Here is a 17789-nt window from a genome sequence, read left to right as displayed (position 1 = left end):
TATTTGCGCATGGAATACTGGACATGCCCCACATATTAATGGATACACGGGGCATACGGGCTTTTGCGAGAGGCTGCGAAACAAGTTCCGCGGGAACCGGAAATGCCTCGCAAAGAGCGCGCCGGGCGCCGCTGCCGCATTTTCTGCAACTCCGCTTCGGTGGGATTCGTGTAGTGATTCTGTAAGGCCGCTCAAGTGTGCCGGGCGTTGTTGTTATGATTAATTTGTTGCCATTTTATTACCGCAGTGTGTGCATTTTGCGTTCCTAGTATTCTCCTTCCTTCCTGGGGTATGTTTATTTTGATGAGGGGACGACGACAACAACAGCTAACGCAGAAGAACAGCAGGCTATGGAGAGGAATTGAGGAAACAACTTTGTTGCCTTCCTTTCTGCTTAAAGCCCAACTTCAAATGATAGTCTATACACGTACGTCATCCACGTAGACGTATCCTCGGTCACGTAGTCCAGGTGCAGTAAGCGCTGCTGGATTCTTGGGAAGGAAGGTCACCCATGTTTCGTACAGCACCAAGGCTTGGCTCTGCGAGCGAGATTACATTAGGCACGAAGAAACGTACGAAAAAACGTTCCAGCGCCCATAAGTATAGGCACCTGCATAGGCACTGCAGAGGGCTTGGGAATAAGGTGGGAGGCGAGGGGGCAAGTTAGACAGTCCGTTTTAATCTTGTATCTCATTGTAAACTTATGCCTTACTGTAAATGTATTTCTTGTCAAGTCAACAGTCCTGGATGCCTTCTGTTGCGTTACGCGGGAGACTTGGCGGATAACCAATTGCTGCCACCTTCATCCAGCACATTTAGTGTAGCGCTATCACATGACGTTGCCGTTACCGTACGTGCCGGCTTTCAGCGTGCTTGCGTGTGCGCGTCTTGCGTAGATCTTGTAACAAATTTGCTAGAGCGAACTCTGACGCTGCGGCTGTTCAGCTACCACGGGTGTAGTACTTGTCTGATGTACCGGCGTGTTGCTTCAGACGTTCTCGTGGCTTCACTTAGTGCCCTCTATAGCTACTTTATTGGCCTGGATTGTGCAGCAGTCGTACTAATTCTCCAAACGCAGAAAGCAATGAGACGAACACACGCGTAATCAATGCGAATTGTTGCGTTTATAACGCAACATCACGTTGGAAGGGAACAATTAGCAACATCACAATGTCGTCTAAAGCCAGTAGAGCCAAGCTCTGGTAGATCCATGCATTTGCTAACCCTCATTCCATGCTACGGATGGGGTCGAACCCCCGTTCTTGAACTCAGCAGCGCAACATCATTGCCGCGAAGCTACCACGATGGGTCAACCTACTACAATAGAAGCCGCTCTGCAATAAACATATTTCACAGACAAAACGGCTTCCGTAGCGTAAGTCGATAGCTTTGCAATGAACGTGTTTCACAGATACACAAAAGGAACGGCCGACAGGTCACGTGCTATAACGCGCAGCTGTGACGAAACCTTCCCGCTCCTTTTATCTATCTGCCCATAGCTATAGTGCGGAGAGGCGAGTGACATGCAAAGGGCTCGACGGACAGAACAATCGACCGCTAGGAGAACATGTTCTAGGCTATTGCTCCCAAAGGAACTCGGCGCAGATGGCTACACATATGCACTGCTCCAGTTCCCGAGTCCTATATATATATATATATATATATAATATATACACGGGTCTACCTGACATGCTTTGAGAACGCCACGTGCTCTTACCGCTGGACTGTGTGTGCATTCTACGTCCTTCGTGCTTCTCTCTTTGTACACGATCACCGTGCCCTCCGTGAGGGCCAACGAGAACCACGTCGGGTTAACTGGCATGCCTTTATCTACGCCTTAAAGGCACAGTGTAATAAAATGTAATATGACACAATCATAATGACAGACACGTAGACGCGCGTTTACTTGTCTAGACACACACAACGTGTGTTGTGTATTTTTCACTGTGGTTGTAACATGACCTCCTGCAGTGTATTTATATATGTCCTTTCTCTCGTTCTCTCGCTTTCCAAACGATGGCCAGACCAGTCTGCTTGCTTTTTGATCATTGGAACTGGCGGTCTGCATCCGGCAGTGCTGATGTAGTATTTCATCGCTGCAATGCACATCACCAAGCAAATACAGAGAAATAGGTAAATCACGGTGCATTAGACAAGAGGTGACCGCCGAAACAAGATTCACAGAGCCAAACTCTATATTTTAGTGAAATATGGTGAGTAGCTTTGGAATCGCATTGGCACATATTTTATGGCTCTTTCGATGTAAAGTGCGCAACACTAGATTCATGCTCAAGTGGTGAGTTTCTTACCTGCCTAATTCGCTCAAATGACAATGGTCGTATGTGTGGTATTCTGGCGTTCACCAAAAGTTCCCTAACATCCTTGAGGTCGTACAGCTAGGAGAAAAAAAGGAAACAAAGAGAGGGTGGGAAGAGAACGGTGCGAAAATATGGTTAAGAGGCTTTTCTGAAATACTCGATTTTGTGAATATTCAAAAATAGCTGACAACGCGTCAATGAAACAAATGCGTAACTCGCAAGGATAGACTGTGACCACGTGTGAAGATGCGCTGGGATCACACATACAAAGCGAACGAACAATAGCGGTATAAGTGGGGCAAAATGAAAAAGGAAACAACTGGCTCTGGTTGTTAATTTACGCTCTTGACTTCACCCGTATTTTAAAGGTTATAAAAATATATATGGTAAAATTTTTTTCATACAAGGTCGTTCGCCTTTAGCTCGCATGAAGATGTACTGGAATCTTGTGACGCTAAGTTATCAAATCACTGTGTTAATACGCTGCTACCAGAAAATGTATTTTTCGAAAGTAGCGCGCCAGTATACACATGTATATTATACGAGGGGTTCTATGCAGGATGGCCCGAGTCTGGCAACGTTCGAGAACTGCACGAGCTCGGGCGGTGCCCTGAGATGAACGAGCAAATGGTATCAAGACATGAAATTCAGCCCTCGGCATGCCTCAAGTTTCAATGCCGTATCTAGATTTACCCTTAGGGTATCATCACTTGGGCCTTACATCATGGGCGGTGGAAAAAGGAGGAGTCACTTGGTCAAACCGTCGGTACCGCCTTCATTTGTTTCATATCCTTAAGTAAGATATTAGGAAAATTCACCGACTATTACCGCGGATGCCGGATGGATTGATGGATGTTATGAGCGTCCCCTTTGGAACGGGGCGGTGGATTGCGCCACCAAGCTCTTGCTATTATACTGCCTAATGTCCTACACAAGTTAAACAATACAAAAATAAAAATAAATAAACACTATGAACTCCCACACCCAAATTTTCTGATCCCCTATTGCTAACTGTGCTTTTGTACGTCTCCGTTTTTTTGTCGTTTCCCTACTTTTTGTCACCAATCCTCCAATCGCCTCTTACTAATGCCTATTGCGGACATGTTTACTTTTCCACTGCTCCCGCTGAACCCAAGGCCTTCAAAGGAGGCCAGTGGTGCCTAAATCGACCGCTGGGTAGACGTCTTCACATTATAATAAAACATGCTCCGTCGTTTCCCTAGCTTTACCGCAGCGAGCACATGCTGCTTCTTCCTTCTTATATCTCGCTTTATAGGTTCGTGTTCTAAGGCATGCCGATCTCGCTTCGAAAAGTAATGAGCTTCCCTTTGAATTATCATAAATTGTTTCTTTCCTGATTTCGTTTTTTTCTTTTTCCTTTGACTCGCCGATGGGCTGACGTGAGCGCCATCTGGTGGTGCTTCAAGAAGACGTCCTGCGCTTTCCTCCTCATGCTTCCACTGCAGCCTTCTCCACTGCTTTCCTCCTCGCGATCTCTTTGCTCTCGCCACCTTTCACCCACCGCTGTGCTCCGCGTTCGCTCTTTCGTCGTTCGCTGTGCTCGTTCGCTCGGTTTTACGCCCGGGAAGGACGAAGCACCCCGACGCTCAACGTGGGAACATGCGCCTAAGTGCTGCGCTCTAAAAATAGCATCCTTTAATGTATCCGAAAGAAAGGGAAGCGTTGGCGCGAGAATGCGTCGCGTCTGCACTCTTGACATTCGACTGTGGACAGATGCATATAATGCCTGAAGGAGTGGACACGCACGTGAGGCGCCTCGGAAAGGCGTGTCGAGATAGCGACTTGTGCCGAATGTGTTGATAGATAGCGAGACATTCAGGGCATTGCGATATTGCATATTGTGTTGACAACAATAAGCACAGTCTTTGTTCACAGCGGCCCTGCGAGCGAACTCAGGCGAGCAAGAAACTCGGGCCATCCTGCATAGCACCCCAGGCAGGCATAAAGTGGCGAACTGTCAGCTCGATTCTAGCCACTCTTATCATCCAGCGTTCACGGCCGGCTGGTCCCATCGATAACGCAGGCGGAGCGTAACATGGTGGCCAGGAGGTTTTTCCGCATCCGCACTCACTTGCCGCGCACGCAGCCTGCAAAAGCATTGCCTTCGAGATATGTCTCTGTTACTCGGAGGTACGGCCTACAATAGGGGGCAGTATGTTCGGGAGCGTCGTACACCATGCCATGGCGTGAGGCGGCAAGCGTAGAAAGGCCCGGCACTTGGACGCCAGCTCCATAGAGTTTCATAAGGCAATTATTGTATGAAACTCTATGGCCAGGCCATGCGACAGCAACGCTGCTGCCAGCTTATTCGCCACTGTTGCCAGTTGCCCGTGGCTCGCGTGTGCGTCAGAGGTCGTGATTTTTTTTTTTTTTTGCTTTAGTACTTTAAATGTCGCATTGGTTTAAAATAAAGGCTTGCTTTTCCCTCAGTTATTCTAGCTTTAATTAAACACAGCGGCTGTCACCGCAATGTAAACGGCTGCCTGCGCTTATTTACGTCAATGTTAATTTAATTTAAAGAATTAAATGCAATTAACAACAATAAATAAATACCCAGTTAAGTAAGAATTATGTTAATAATTGTTATTCAATGGTTTCATTATTAATTAGTTCTTTACTTTGCCTGGCGATTTGTTCATTTAAGTGGTTGTTTGTTTGTATTTTGCATATTGCATAATTAGTTGAGTAATTAGTAAAACAATAATATTTAGTTCCGTATTTTTGCTATATCCAATGCATTGTTGGTCTTGTAACTTTGCCACTTTTGTGATTGTGTCCTGTGACACCTGGTGACGCGTACAGGGGGAGCGTCAGGCACGGGCCCTCCCTGAACACATTGCCCCCTTCTAGTGCACTGCATCAAAGGCAACCATCACCGACGCGTGGATTTGGACGTCACCTGTAGAATTATTACATTCTCCCGGCCCAGATGTTTTGCAGTGATAGATGTTATGGACTCACTCCCCTGGTCTTTTTGATGGCCGACGGATGTCGTAGCTGGAATGCCAAACTCCTTTGCCAGAAAGGTACGAAGGAATAAATAAAGATTTTCGTTGTGTCTCGAGGTTCGATACTGACGACCGAGACTACCTCTGGGCCACTCTGGCGACGCCAAAGCAGTGGAGAATACTGAAGAGCACGATGGCGATAGCAGCTGCCGTGATCGGTACTGGCCAGCACTAGACTCCGCGCCTTGTTCGTGCTGTAACATGATGCCTTCCCAGTTGCGCAAGCGAGTCTAAAATTAAGTTGTCCTCTTTTATATGTAATGACAATGATTGAGTGCGTATATTGCATCTGCATGAGTATTCTTCTTCTAGCGCCCGGCTTCTCACGTTTACTGCATGGCGCTGACGCCATCTTGTTTTATGCAAGGACAACGTGTGGCCTAATCTGTCACGCATCAGGGCTCCTCGATGTACAGAGAACTCCTTGTTGGAAACTCGTTGGAAGCGGTCGTTGGTCGCATGGCGGAGCGCGCGTACAGAAACGGGCCGCGTGTCGCCTTACTTAACAAGTGGTTGCACACAAAAGCGGTATTTCCGTCTCTGAGTGTTTGTTTATATTGGAAATGCTCTTGCGTTGTTTCGGTAGTAAGCTCACCTTTTTTAGTGGGAGCTTCCCCAGCGCCATCTTCTTTTTGGGCTCCGGGACAGGAACATGCGGCACCGGAAGGTACTGCGCGTGCAGCAGCCGTCACGTGATGAAATGCAGATATTCGTAGTGTACCATTCGGGAAACACACAATGCTCGTACTTTTGGGAGAGAACACGTTGCGAGGACATAAGGAAGTTGCATGTACGCATTGGCCCGTAAACACCACGATGACGGTGACATTAGTAGACATTTATTGTCAAGCATTGACTCCGTTTTACTATTAAACTTATCTGTCGCATGCGTTTTCGCAGCAGTATTTATCAAACTGCGGTACACGGACAATCAGGAATGCCCACCACGGTTCAGAACGCATCAACTGGCACCCGTTGAAGTTGCGACATTAACGGGCGTAGTCTACGAAAGATGCTGGTGAGACATTTGTGTGATGAATAATCGAAAGTTCTTCCCGTTGATCTAAGTCATATCGTCAATAACAAATAAGCATCATTTTGAAGCTGCCGTGCAATTTCGAGAGTTTTTTCTTTCTTTTTTGGGGGGGATCTGGCGTTAGCGCATGTGTTTGCGACACTAAGCGTGGGCCACATGCGAACAACATTCCTACAGAACAACTACCGTATTTAGTCGTGTAAGGCCCGCGTTTTTCGAGGTAGCTTCTACTAGGTGCAGGCCTTGTACGAGCCTTACAGGTACTCATTGGATCTTCATACAGCATTCAGACTGTGCTCACGTGAAACTTTCCCCAAAATTTCCGCACTCCAAAGTGCGGGTGCGGGCCTAGCTTACACGATGGCGCGAGCCTTACATGAGTAAACGCGGTAAAACGTAATTCTGGCTCCATCGAATATGGCAAGTTTTATTCGTTACTGATAATTGGAGTGTAGTTCGTCTACCGTCGCACACTCTTGCTCGAAAAAAAATATACAGATTCCGCAGCCCCATGTCAGTGATTGTGCAGTTCACAATACAATGCACCCTTTCGCATGACCTATCAGCATGACCTCTCAGAATGTTTACAGAGGCAATGCTGCAAAATTGGTCTTTGCTGTAAATAACGCCACTGTCCCCTAATCAGCAACTACACGCTGTCCCTATGCGCTTCTGCAAGCGGACAAATTCATCCACCAAGTTTTGGATCAAGGGGACCGTCACCCTGTCAAGGAGAAGCAGTCGAGGGAACTGTCGGCCATGTATATTCTCAGGACATTTGGTTTAGTTTGAAAGTTCCATTATAGCGTCATGCGTTACGCAACTAAAGCTAAGACTCGGAAGATTCAAAAAGTGCCGCGAGGATACACACGGCAGCATGGATGTCTGTTTAACCAACCGATGTTCTTAAGAGGGCACTAAAGAGAAGAGATATTTAAGCTGCATTAGTAAATTGCCCTTCGACAATACCGAGTCACTTTTGCAGTGAGGCTAGGTTTGGTAAACCAGAAAATACGCAAACACAAAAGACGGTTGGCGCCTTGAGGTTCGCGCAACAGCAGTTCGCGGTATGGCGTCATGAATTTTGACGGCGTCTGCTGGGTTAACATTGTATCGGTTAAGACGGGCGACATACCACAAGAGCAAAAGACCGAACTTGGGAAGTTTCAAGAACTTTCGTCATGCCCCCCCCCCCCCCCGCCCCCCACAACGGCCAAAATAGAAAGAAAAAAAAGGGTACTTTGAAAATTGTTACGTCACATGGACGTACCAGCACTGAAGTTTCCGCGCGAAATGCAATGAGTGGAAGAATTTTGTCCTTCGTTCTTTTGTCTAATGATAGACCTAGTAGCACAAAGTTCACTAAAATAGACTTCCGCAAGAATACGTCATCACTTTAAACAGATGTAGCGTTTCTCTTTAGTGTCTCTCTAAATCAAACTTAGTGACAAGGTTAACAGACCACTGTCGGTATCGAAGAGCCAACTCGTGTTCGCGTTATCGCGACTCTATATTTTTCATGGGTTGCAACTTTTGAGGCTTTCAATACGTGTTTAGTTGCGAGCTGAAGCCAGTGCAAATACCTTGGCAATGACATCTCGTATTGCATGGAACTTGTCCGTTGGGTCGCCGGCTTCTGTCATGGGAGCATCGTAGTCGTAACTCGTAGTTGTGGGGTGGAATCCGTACCTGTCAATGTTAGCTGCGTGCGGAATTAGGAGCACAGAATTTAAGGCAAATAAGCTGCACAAAATCCGCTAACGCAAACCAGGGACGCAAGCTGTCACTGTACTCTGCGTAGTGCCTCCCTGAAATCGAGACACCTCGTCTTGACGAGATAGAATCGAGTGCTTGAGTTGGATTACTCGAAGCAGTGCACATTACACGGACGAGAAATCAAAATGCATATACGTCTGATTGACGTACAATACTAATTAACTTTGTAATCAATTGTTTTACTGGATATATTGCAAACTACGAATTGTAGCCGGTGACCTTGCGAGGCATATCCACTTGGAACGAATTCTGAGGGCCGTACGGGTTTCGAAATATGTGCCGTCAAACTTGTAAGAATGCACTATTGTTCTACATACTATTTAACAGACCGCCGTTTCAGGCATTCAAGCACAAAAGTAACTGAAACGCCCATGTACTTCGTCGCACACTTTGCGAATGAAGATCTCGAAACTAGAGTCATCCTGAAAATTCGTTCCAAGTGGGTATGCTTTGCGAACTCGCCGGCTGCAATTCGTAAATTACAATATGTGCCGCATAGTAATTCCTTTAAAAGCTGATTAACAAGTTTTCGTTAGTTAGTCGATTATGCATTTCAATTTCTCGTGCAAGTAAGGTCCGCCTCTTTGAGTAATCCAGCTCTATGATTAGAACTCTACCTGACGCAGGCGATATTAAAAAATTATGTATGGTCTGAAAAGCCCGTCCGGTATAGATATATATCGCTCATATCGCTTGAAGTATTCTACCATATCAATTTGACTGCTTTATGTGATAATCGTGTTATCCTTACCGCCTGACTTGACGCCGAATGACGTCCCACCATGAAACATGTACCTGCGTATCAATCAATCAATCAATCAATCAATCAATCAGTCAATGATATTTGTTGAGTACTCACAGCGCGACGGAGGCATTCATGCTCAGAATCCTGTCAAGAACGCTCGCCACAGCCGCCGTCCTGACCGTGCTGTGCCGCTTCGCCCAGTGGTCCAGCCAGCCCGTGTAATACTCCGAGTTCATCAGCGGACCCCGTTCTTGGTGTCGGCGCTGAACGGCGAACATCTTCTCGGGGTCCGAGGCTGGCACGTTTCGCGAGTGGCGGAAAAGAAAGGAGCCACCTGTTACGTCGCCAGACATCCAGGTGCACCTCCGTGGAGCGAGGACGCATCGAGGAATGAATGACGCGCAACCCTCGGTCCATCCATCTTTCTTTCCGTAATTTTGCTGAAGTGCGCCGCTCCCATCTAGAATTGTCAGCTAAATAACTTGTCAACAAGAATAATAAGCTGGGATGGAACCGGACGCTTCCTTGATTACCTCCTTAATTTTATAAAAGCTCACCATATCTTTCGCCGCACACCGAATAGTCCAGATCCAGGTATAGGAGATATATTTTGTGTTTTGACTGCTGTTTCAAGTAATAGTAACTTCCCTTTAAAACGTTACTCTCTATTGGGAACAACGCTATTCTGTTTTTTTTTTTTTACTGCAATTCCCATGTTCACAAATTCCAGCATTCACTTGCTTTTAGTTATTGTTTTATGGTGCTGTTGAGAATTGTGCACACAATGTTGGACTTATTTTGTCTTGTATGTTCTTATGGGACAAGTGAAGCTACTTATGTAGCTTTTAGCCCAAAATAACCATCCAGCATGTATACTGGAAAATAAAATTGAAAAAAAAAATTATTTGCGTCACGGCGACATATCAATTCCGGGGCTAAATAATGTTTTTTTTTTTTTTTTCTCAAGCTTGACAAAAAACGTAAAAGTTCTCGCGGGCTTCTTTCCGTGCACCCTGGCCATCTGCTAGTGGTACTTGGAAAAAACTTTTAGCATGTCTTGAGCAACAAGACACTCCTTCATCAGAACAGGAATGGACCTTTTCACAAATTCCGCCACGCCCCCAAGCGGCCGCGCAAAGCACTCTGGGAAAACGGAGCGCCGCCGCGCCGCGCTCGCGTCTTCCCGTCCGCCTCTCCGACTGCGCCCGGCCACCGGAAAGGCTTTCTGATTAATTCAGAAAAACTATGGTTTCTTTAACACGCGCTCATATCGCACAGCAGACTTTTTAACGCATGGAAGTCACACTGCTTCCCTAATGCATGTGCACAATGACTGTTTGCTATGGCGGTGAGCAGTTTTTGTTAAAAGGCCTCTAGATCTCAATGCTTCTGATTAAACCATGTAAACAGCCAAGAGGCAGTATTTTTGCAGTTGGAATAAGACAAACAAGAGTTGTGTGTGCATTTTGTTTTTAATTTTTCCACAGAGGTAATACAGTAGTGTTTACACTTCTGAACGTATCATTCATTTGCAGTCTGCTTTTGGCAATTTTTTCATTGCATTGTTCTCCACTTGTGCCATATTGTTTTTATTGTATCTTTTTTTCAGTGCAGTAGAGAAATGCGTTGTGTAACAATGTACAAAACTAAGTGACGGACAAAAACTGCAATTTCTTTTTGCTAATCATTACAGAACTGTGATAAGCTTACAACTTTCATCAAATTGCGTGCTCAATGTAGTTATGTTCAGTGCTCAGATTCCTTATTTATTTGCAATACATAGTGTAAACAATTATTTCATTGCAATGTTCTTCCCTTCTACCCGCATATGCTCCATTTTAAATATTTTGTGCATGTTGTTTCATTACAGCACAAAAGCACTTCCACAATAAAAGTGGGCAGATTGAGATGGTTGTGGGGCAGTTTGGTTGTTTAGTCATTTTAGAGCTGTAAAAGGAGTGAAACTTTACAAAACATCAGCAGTATTCATGCAATGCGTCAGGCATACTAAGTGTTCACATTCCTTACTCTTTTCAATGTTGTGTTGAGAAGTAAAGCTTGTTTTTGACGAATACTGCACTGCAGTACCTGTTCATTTCCCATGTGGTAGAACATGCAAACTGACACACATTTTCTGTAACATATCATGCCTTTATTTGAATACTTTTGATTTTTAAAAAGGTAGTATTGAAGTATAATAAGCTGATATGGACAGCTTTGGGATCACAGGCCTTTCAGAGCATATTTTTTTATTTGCTGCTTGCTAGCATCCTCTTCTGGTACACACTCTTGGTACGATTCTCAACGATCAGCTGGTTTATGTGCTCATGAAAACCAAGTGATGGTCAAACTTATTAAGTGACTATGCCCACGAGCTTTTTTGAAACAGCATCACCAGTTAGCCTTTGCTGCTTTGATGACCATTCTGTCAACATACAAGTTGGCCATCTTCAGGCCTTGAAATAGATGACATTCATACTGATGTGATACTGTTCTGTCAAGTTTCACTGACTGAAGCAACAAACAGATAAGAAAAAAAGGGGTGTCTTTGTTTGGCTATGCTTCTGTGCAGTGCAAACAAAAGTAACATACAAATTAATATGAAGAGGCTAAGAAGTGACGAAAAAAATGTGGCGGAAGGAAGTATTGTGGGGATGGACAGCCTTAAACAGATTTCATTCTGAAAATGCGCATATTGCTTGCGAACAGCATATGATTTGTACATTGTAGTGAGCAATCACTATTTTTAAAATACTTTATAAACTCAACTTTGGTCCTGTCAATGATATTATGAAGACCCCCTTAAGTTAAACTCCACATATGAAATTTGGTCTATGTCAATGCAAATTATCGGTTGTCGACTGTGGTCTTCATCAAATGCACTACAAGCACTGGACATATTCTGAAAACTGCGATTGTTAAATACTGCAGAGGAAAACTTGCATTATTTTCTTAGGTAGCCGCAGTACTCTATCCTCTATTAAGTAAGGGCTCATTCGTAAAATTGTTTAGATAACAGCAAATCTTCCACAGTTTGTTCAGTTTATGAGCCATAACATTGGGGAAAATGCTCTTCAGTATGCGAAACTTCTTCACTTCTCTGATGACGCGTTCAACGTGTACTCTCAGATTGGCAATCTCCCTTGTTTTGGTCTCTTCAGCGACTGAAAACTGCTGCTTTCCATTCAGCATGGGTGGCACATTTAGGCTAACACCAATTTCATTTAGATCATCACTGATTGCCGATTTATCCTGCGCACCCATTCTTGCTTCAGCTTGTTGTCCTTGGGGAATCCGTGGAATGATATGTTTTTGTCCTTTCTTGTGTTGTTGCTACAGCCGGGCACGCAACATGTTTGACCGCCACCGCGATTCTCCTTTGCGGACATGTCGAACGTCTAAAAAGCACCACAAAACTGCAGAAAGATTAACAGCTAACCACCACTACAGTCCACTGCTAGATATTACTAAGAAACACCAACAACACGCACGAGAAGACGCACAAGGCCAGAAAACTGCGGCAGAACAACGCAACACCTGACAGCAGCCGGCAGGCGAGCATAGAAAAAGGGGGAGACGATCGCTCCGTTCTCCCATCATGCTTTGCGCGGATCCGCTAGGGGATGGCGCGGCGCTGCAATTTGTGGAAAGGTCTATTGGCCTCCCTGGTGCAGTATTCGTCCACTCCCTCCCAAATGACTCATTTGATTACCCAATGGGCCTCAGTCCTCAGCAGCTGCGAAGCACCTGACCAAGGCTGTGGTCAGACCTGCAATACATCAGAGGGTGCTAAGAATCTCTGGACCCGGACAGACCGCTAATGGAAACTGAACCTTGCAACGTTTAACACCCGAACTCTCTCGAGTGAAGCTAGCCTAGCAGGACTCTTTGAGGAACCATCAGGCATTGTTTGGGATATCATTTGCCTTAGTGAGGTTAGAAGAACTGGTGAGGCTTATACAGTGCCGACAAATGGCCACGTATTCTGCTATAGAGGACTACCAGACAAGAAGCAATATGGGGTACGATTTCTAATCCATACGGACATAGCGGGCAACATTGACGAATTCTACAGCATTAATGAGAGGATAGCAGTAGACGTAAAAAAGCTGAATAGGAGGTATACAAACGGTAGTACAAAAGGTAGTACAAACCTATGCTCCAACCTCCAGTCACGAGGAAGAAGAAATAGAACAGTTTTATAAACATGTTGAATTAGCGATGCGAAAATTGCAAACTCAGTAATTACTGTAGTCAGGGGCCACTTCAATGCAAAAGTGGGCAAAGAGCAGGCTGATGAACAAGCAATTCGCAAATACGGCGTGGATTGTAGGAACACTCGAGAAGAGATGTTGGTAGAATTCGCGGAAAGGAATAAGCTGCAAATAATGAACACCTTCTTCAGGAAGTGTTGGAACAAAAAGTGAACCTGGAAAAACCCTAATGGAGAAACAAGAAATGAAATTGATTTCATACTTTCTGTCGATCCCAGCATAGTGCAGAATTTAGAAGTGTTAGGTAGGGTAAATTACAGTGACCATAGGTTAGTGAGGGCTAGGATTCACCTCAATTTGAAGAGAGAAAGAGTAAAATTGGTCAAGAAGAAACAGGCCAACCTAGATGCAGAAAGGGTAAAAGGAGACCAATTCAGGTTGGCACTTGCAAATAAATACGCAGCCTTAGAAAAGAGAGATGACGATGACGTAGAGGCAATCAATCAAACCTTAACTGGGCTGGCTTCAGACGCAGCAACTGAAGTGGGAGGTAAGACATCAAAGTAACCAGTAGGTAAGCTCTCCCAAGTAACAAAGGACCTAATAAAGAAAAGACAAAGAATGAAAGTGTCGAACTCAAGCGATCAGATAGAATTCTGGGAACTGTCAAAACTAATCAACAAGGAGAAAACAAGGGATATTCGACATTATACCGTGATAAAGACTGAGGAAGCAGTAAAAAATGAACGCTGCCTCAAAAAAGTGAGAAGGAAACTAGGCATCGCACAAACCACGCTGTATGCACTGAAAGATAGGCAGGGTAATATCATCAGCCATCTCGAAGATATAGTAAAAGCATCGGAAGAATTCTATACTGACCTGCACTATACCCAGAGGAGTCAGGATACCTCTATTAGAAACAGTAATGAGCAGGTTACAGAGGCTCCTTCTATAACTATAGCGATGAAGTTAGAAGGGCCTTGCAAGACATGAGACGGGGAAAAGCGGCAGGAGAAGATGGGCTGCCAGTCTATTTAATCAAAGATGGTGGAAACATAATGCTTGAGAAACTAGCGGCCCTTTATAAGAACTGTCTATCGACTTCAAGGGTCCCAGAGAACTGCAAGAATGCCAACATTATACTAATCCACAAAAAGGGACACGTTAAAGAATTGGAAAATTATAGGCCCATTAGCTTACTTCTAATATTATATAAAATATTCACCAAGATAATCTCCAATAGAATAAGGGCAACACTGGACTTTAGTCAACCAAGGGAACAGGCTGGTTTCAGGAAGGGATACTCTACAATGGATCACATCCATGTCATCAATCAGGTAATCGAGAAATCCGCAGAGTATAATCAGCCTCTCTCTATGGCTTTTATAGATTACGAAAAGGCATTTGATTCAGTAGAGCTACCAGCAGTCATATAGGCATTACGTAATCAAGGAGTACAGGACGTTTACGTAAATATCTTGGAAAGTATGTACAGAGATTACACAGCTACATCTGTATCTTCCTACAAAGTAGGAAGATACAGATGTAGTAGATTTATAGATTTAGATTAACAGATGTAGATTTATAGGTATCTTCCTACAAAGTAGGAAGATACCTATAAAGAAAGGGGTCAGACAAGGAGACACAATCTCTCCAATGCTATTCACTGCGTGCTTGGAAAAAGTATTCAAGCTATTAAACTGGGAAGGCTTAGCAGTGAGGATCAACGGCGTATATCTCAGCATGCAGCCTTCGGTTTGCAGATGACATTGTCCTGTTCAGCAACACTGGGGACGAGTTACAACAAATGATTGAGGAGTTTAACAGAGAGAGTGTACGAGCGTTGTTGAAGATTAATATGCAGAAGACAAAGCTAATGATCAATAGCCGGGCAAGGGAACAATATTTCGGGATCGCCAGTCAGCCTCTAGAGTCCGTGAAGGAGTACGCGTACCTAAGTCAATTACTCGCAGGGGACCCTGATTATGAGAAGAAAATTTACAGAAGAATAAAAATGGGTTGGAGCACATACGGCAGACATTGTCAGATCCTGACTGGAAGTTTACCATTATCGTTGAAAAGAAAGGTGTAAAATCAATGCATTCTACCGGTGTTAACATATGCGGCAGAAACTTGGAGACTGACAAAGAAGCTCGAAAACAAGTTAAGGACCGCACAAAGAGCGATGGAACGAACAATGTTAGACATGACATTAATAAACAGGAAGAGAGCGGTGTGAATCAAAGAGGAAACGCTAGTTGGAATCGGTTGGCGCACGACCGGGGGTAATTGGAGATCACAGGGAGAGACCTTCGTCCTGCAGGGGACATTAAATAGGCTCGTGATGACGATGATGATAATGATGAGCCACGCAAAGCTGGATCTTGAATTATTAAGGAGGGTCTACAATTTTGTCATGGATACATTGGCACTGAATATATTGTTTAATGAATTTAATTATTAATAACTAACTGGCAGTTAGGCGAAATACAAAATGTAGTCTGACTTGCTCCAAACAACGTCAACCAACAAAGCGTCCAGCTTTGTGGCACTTGCGCATATTTACATTTTGGTACAAGTTACGTGGGACACATGTATGGTAAATCCACAGATACTGGGAGCTTCACGAAATGCGTCGGAAATTCTTTTAAAAATAGGAAAGCTCAAATAATTAAATGATTTCCTCTTGATTACTTCTACAATATATAGAGTCATATATATGAGAATGACTCGATATAATAATTCGACATCTATTGTATAGTAATCTGGCGACATTGATGCCTTCAGTAGCACGTGTAGGTTTGTTGACCAGTTGCCTTCACTTAAAAAGATCACGTACCCGTGACGCCTGCGGCAGAAAGGATGTTCCACATCCGCCGCCAAGGTTTGTTAGTGGTGGCGCTGGCTAACACTCCCAGAGCTAGTTCTAGTAACAACGCATAAATACCCCTGAAAGTGGATGGGGAAACGGCGCCGCGGTAGCTCAATTAGTTAGAGCATCACACGCGTAATGCGAAGACGTGGGATCGTTCCCAACTTGCGGCAAGTTGTTTTTTCATCCACTTTCAATTCCATTAATTTATAATTTCTTTATTTCAATTAGTAAGTACAAGTAATTTGCCCTGTGTCGTCCTTGGTGTCATTGTAGGCTTCTTATGATATGATTAATGAAAATCGGGTCCCTTGGTTAACCCCCTTCCTTAATTCTCGTTCGATATAGTTGTCAGACAAGTAATTGTGCAAATGAGACTAATAAGCTTTTGAAGCAAAAATTGCTACGCCATTGTAGCGCGCCATCCGAGGAGTTCAGAGCCATTTCCAGAAATGCAAAAAGCTAACGCTGCTATTTTTGCAGCAAGATGAATTACAGGCAAATTTCACGCAAAAAAAATTGCCGTGGTTGAGCGCGCTTAAACCAAGTTTGTCGAGCAATAGCACGGTTTTGCTTGCTTTGGGAAAGGACACAGGCGTTGCTCGGCGGCGTCAGCAACTACCGAATCTACAGTTCCGCCGCAAGACAAGACGCAGACGCTGCTCGGCGCGGCAGCAGCAGCTAGTGAACTGACCTTCATGCTGCGTCTCGCTTCCACGCGAACTAAGCGTCCAAAGCACAGCGCATACGAATCTAGCTACCAGAACTCGGCGCACTTTGTCCACATCGCAGATCGCTTTCAAGATATGGGTGCCCACACGACGTACGCAGTAGACGCCGGTAGTGGCAAGCTAAGTCCCAGTTTGACCTTGGCTGAGCTTGAAGGTCAGATTTACGGATCCAGGCGTTTTCTGGATCTGTGCCTGTAGTAGTAGAGCTATCGCTCTAAAAGCTAAACTGTACAGCTGAAAAGCTCAATTGGCACGCCCTTTCACGACGCGGATGAGTGACGAGCACCAAGCGAGCGTTCTTATGAAGCCGCGATTTCGGCTGCTTCGCGCTCGCCCGATGGTGAGGCGCGAAACAAATCACGTCAGTCACGGGCGTCTGCAAAGGGCGTGCCAGTCGCGCTCTTGAGCTGTTCAGTTTTGCTTTTGGGCGAGAACTCGGCTAGAGTCCATCACGCTGTAAAAATTTGCAGCTTTAACTTTTAGCATCTTTAGAAAAGGTTCTATTACTGATGCTACTGTGCTGAGCAGAGCTGGTGCTCGTCGCGAGCGCGGCTTCGCATGGCAAGTAGACGCCCGCCACGTAGGCAGGCATGATAGCGCACTATGTTTCTCGTGGCTGCATCATCATGGTACTGGAGAACAAGCGCGAGTATTCAACTCCATCACCCTCGGTGTCCTCGCAGCCGGCAGTGACTGCGTCGCGACAGCAGAGCGAGCGAGCTCCGGTTACGCAGTCGTGGCGGCCTGCTGCCACAACTGTATACAGCCACCGTCGAACTTAACTCGAACAATGAAGACACATATATCAAGTTTAACAAACACGTGATGGAAGGATCAAACTTCGAATGCTTTGGAATTATTATTATTATTTGTTTTGAACCCATATATACAATTAGCAGGAAAGGGAAAGCGAGGAGCAGGCTGGCAACTGCCACCGGAAGGGGCACAACGCCTGCCTAAGCCACCACGATCAAGGCACCTCAACCAGAAAATTTACAGCGCCTCCTGCAGGAGAAGCAAGAATTCGCTTATAAGGCGATTTCGGGTTAAGTGTGACAGTGTCTGTAC

At 45.0% G+C, this 17789-nt stretch overlaps 1 protein-coding gene across 1 annotated transcript in view; it reads right to left on the bottom strand.

Annotated features, from left to right (window-relative positions):
* LOC126535963 (beta-galactosidase-like) overlaps nucleotides 1-17789 on the bottom strand; it is a 68070-nt gene that overhangs the window by 29134 nt on the left and 21147 nt on the right. Inside the window, exons 7-12 of the mRNA XM_055073392.2 lie at nucleotides 9019-9199; nucleotides 8911-8954; nucleotides 7967-8085; nucleotides 5943-6017; nucleotides 2310-2396; nucleotides 432-539 (exon numbers count right to left, since the gene is read on the bottom strand). Of these exons, the coding sequence (XP_054929367.2) occupies nucleotides 432-539; nucleotides 2310-2396; nucleotides 5943-6017; nucleotides 7967-8085; nucleotides 8911-8954; nucleotides 9019-9199 (614 nt within the window). The remainder of the gene's footprint in view (nucleotides 1-431; nucleotides 540-2309; nucleotides 2397-5942; nucleotides 6018-7966; nucleotides 8086-8910; nucleotides 8955-9018; nucleotides 9200-17789) is intronic.

Source organism: Dermacentor andersoni, chromosome 4, assembly GCF_023375885.2.
Source record: "Dermacentor andersoni chromosome 4, qqDerAnde1_hic_scaffold, whole genome shotgun sequence".
NCBI lineage: Eukaryota > Metazoa > Arthropoda > Arachnida > Ixodida > Ixodidae > Dermacentor > Dermacentor andersoni.
Note: the sequence above shows the minus strand (reverse complement) of the source record. Positions and strands in the feature narration are given on the sequence as shown.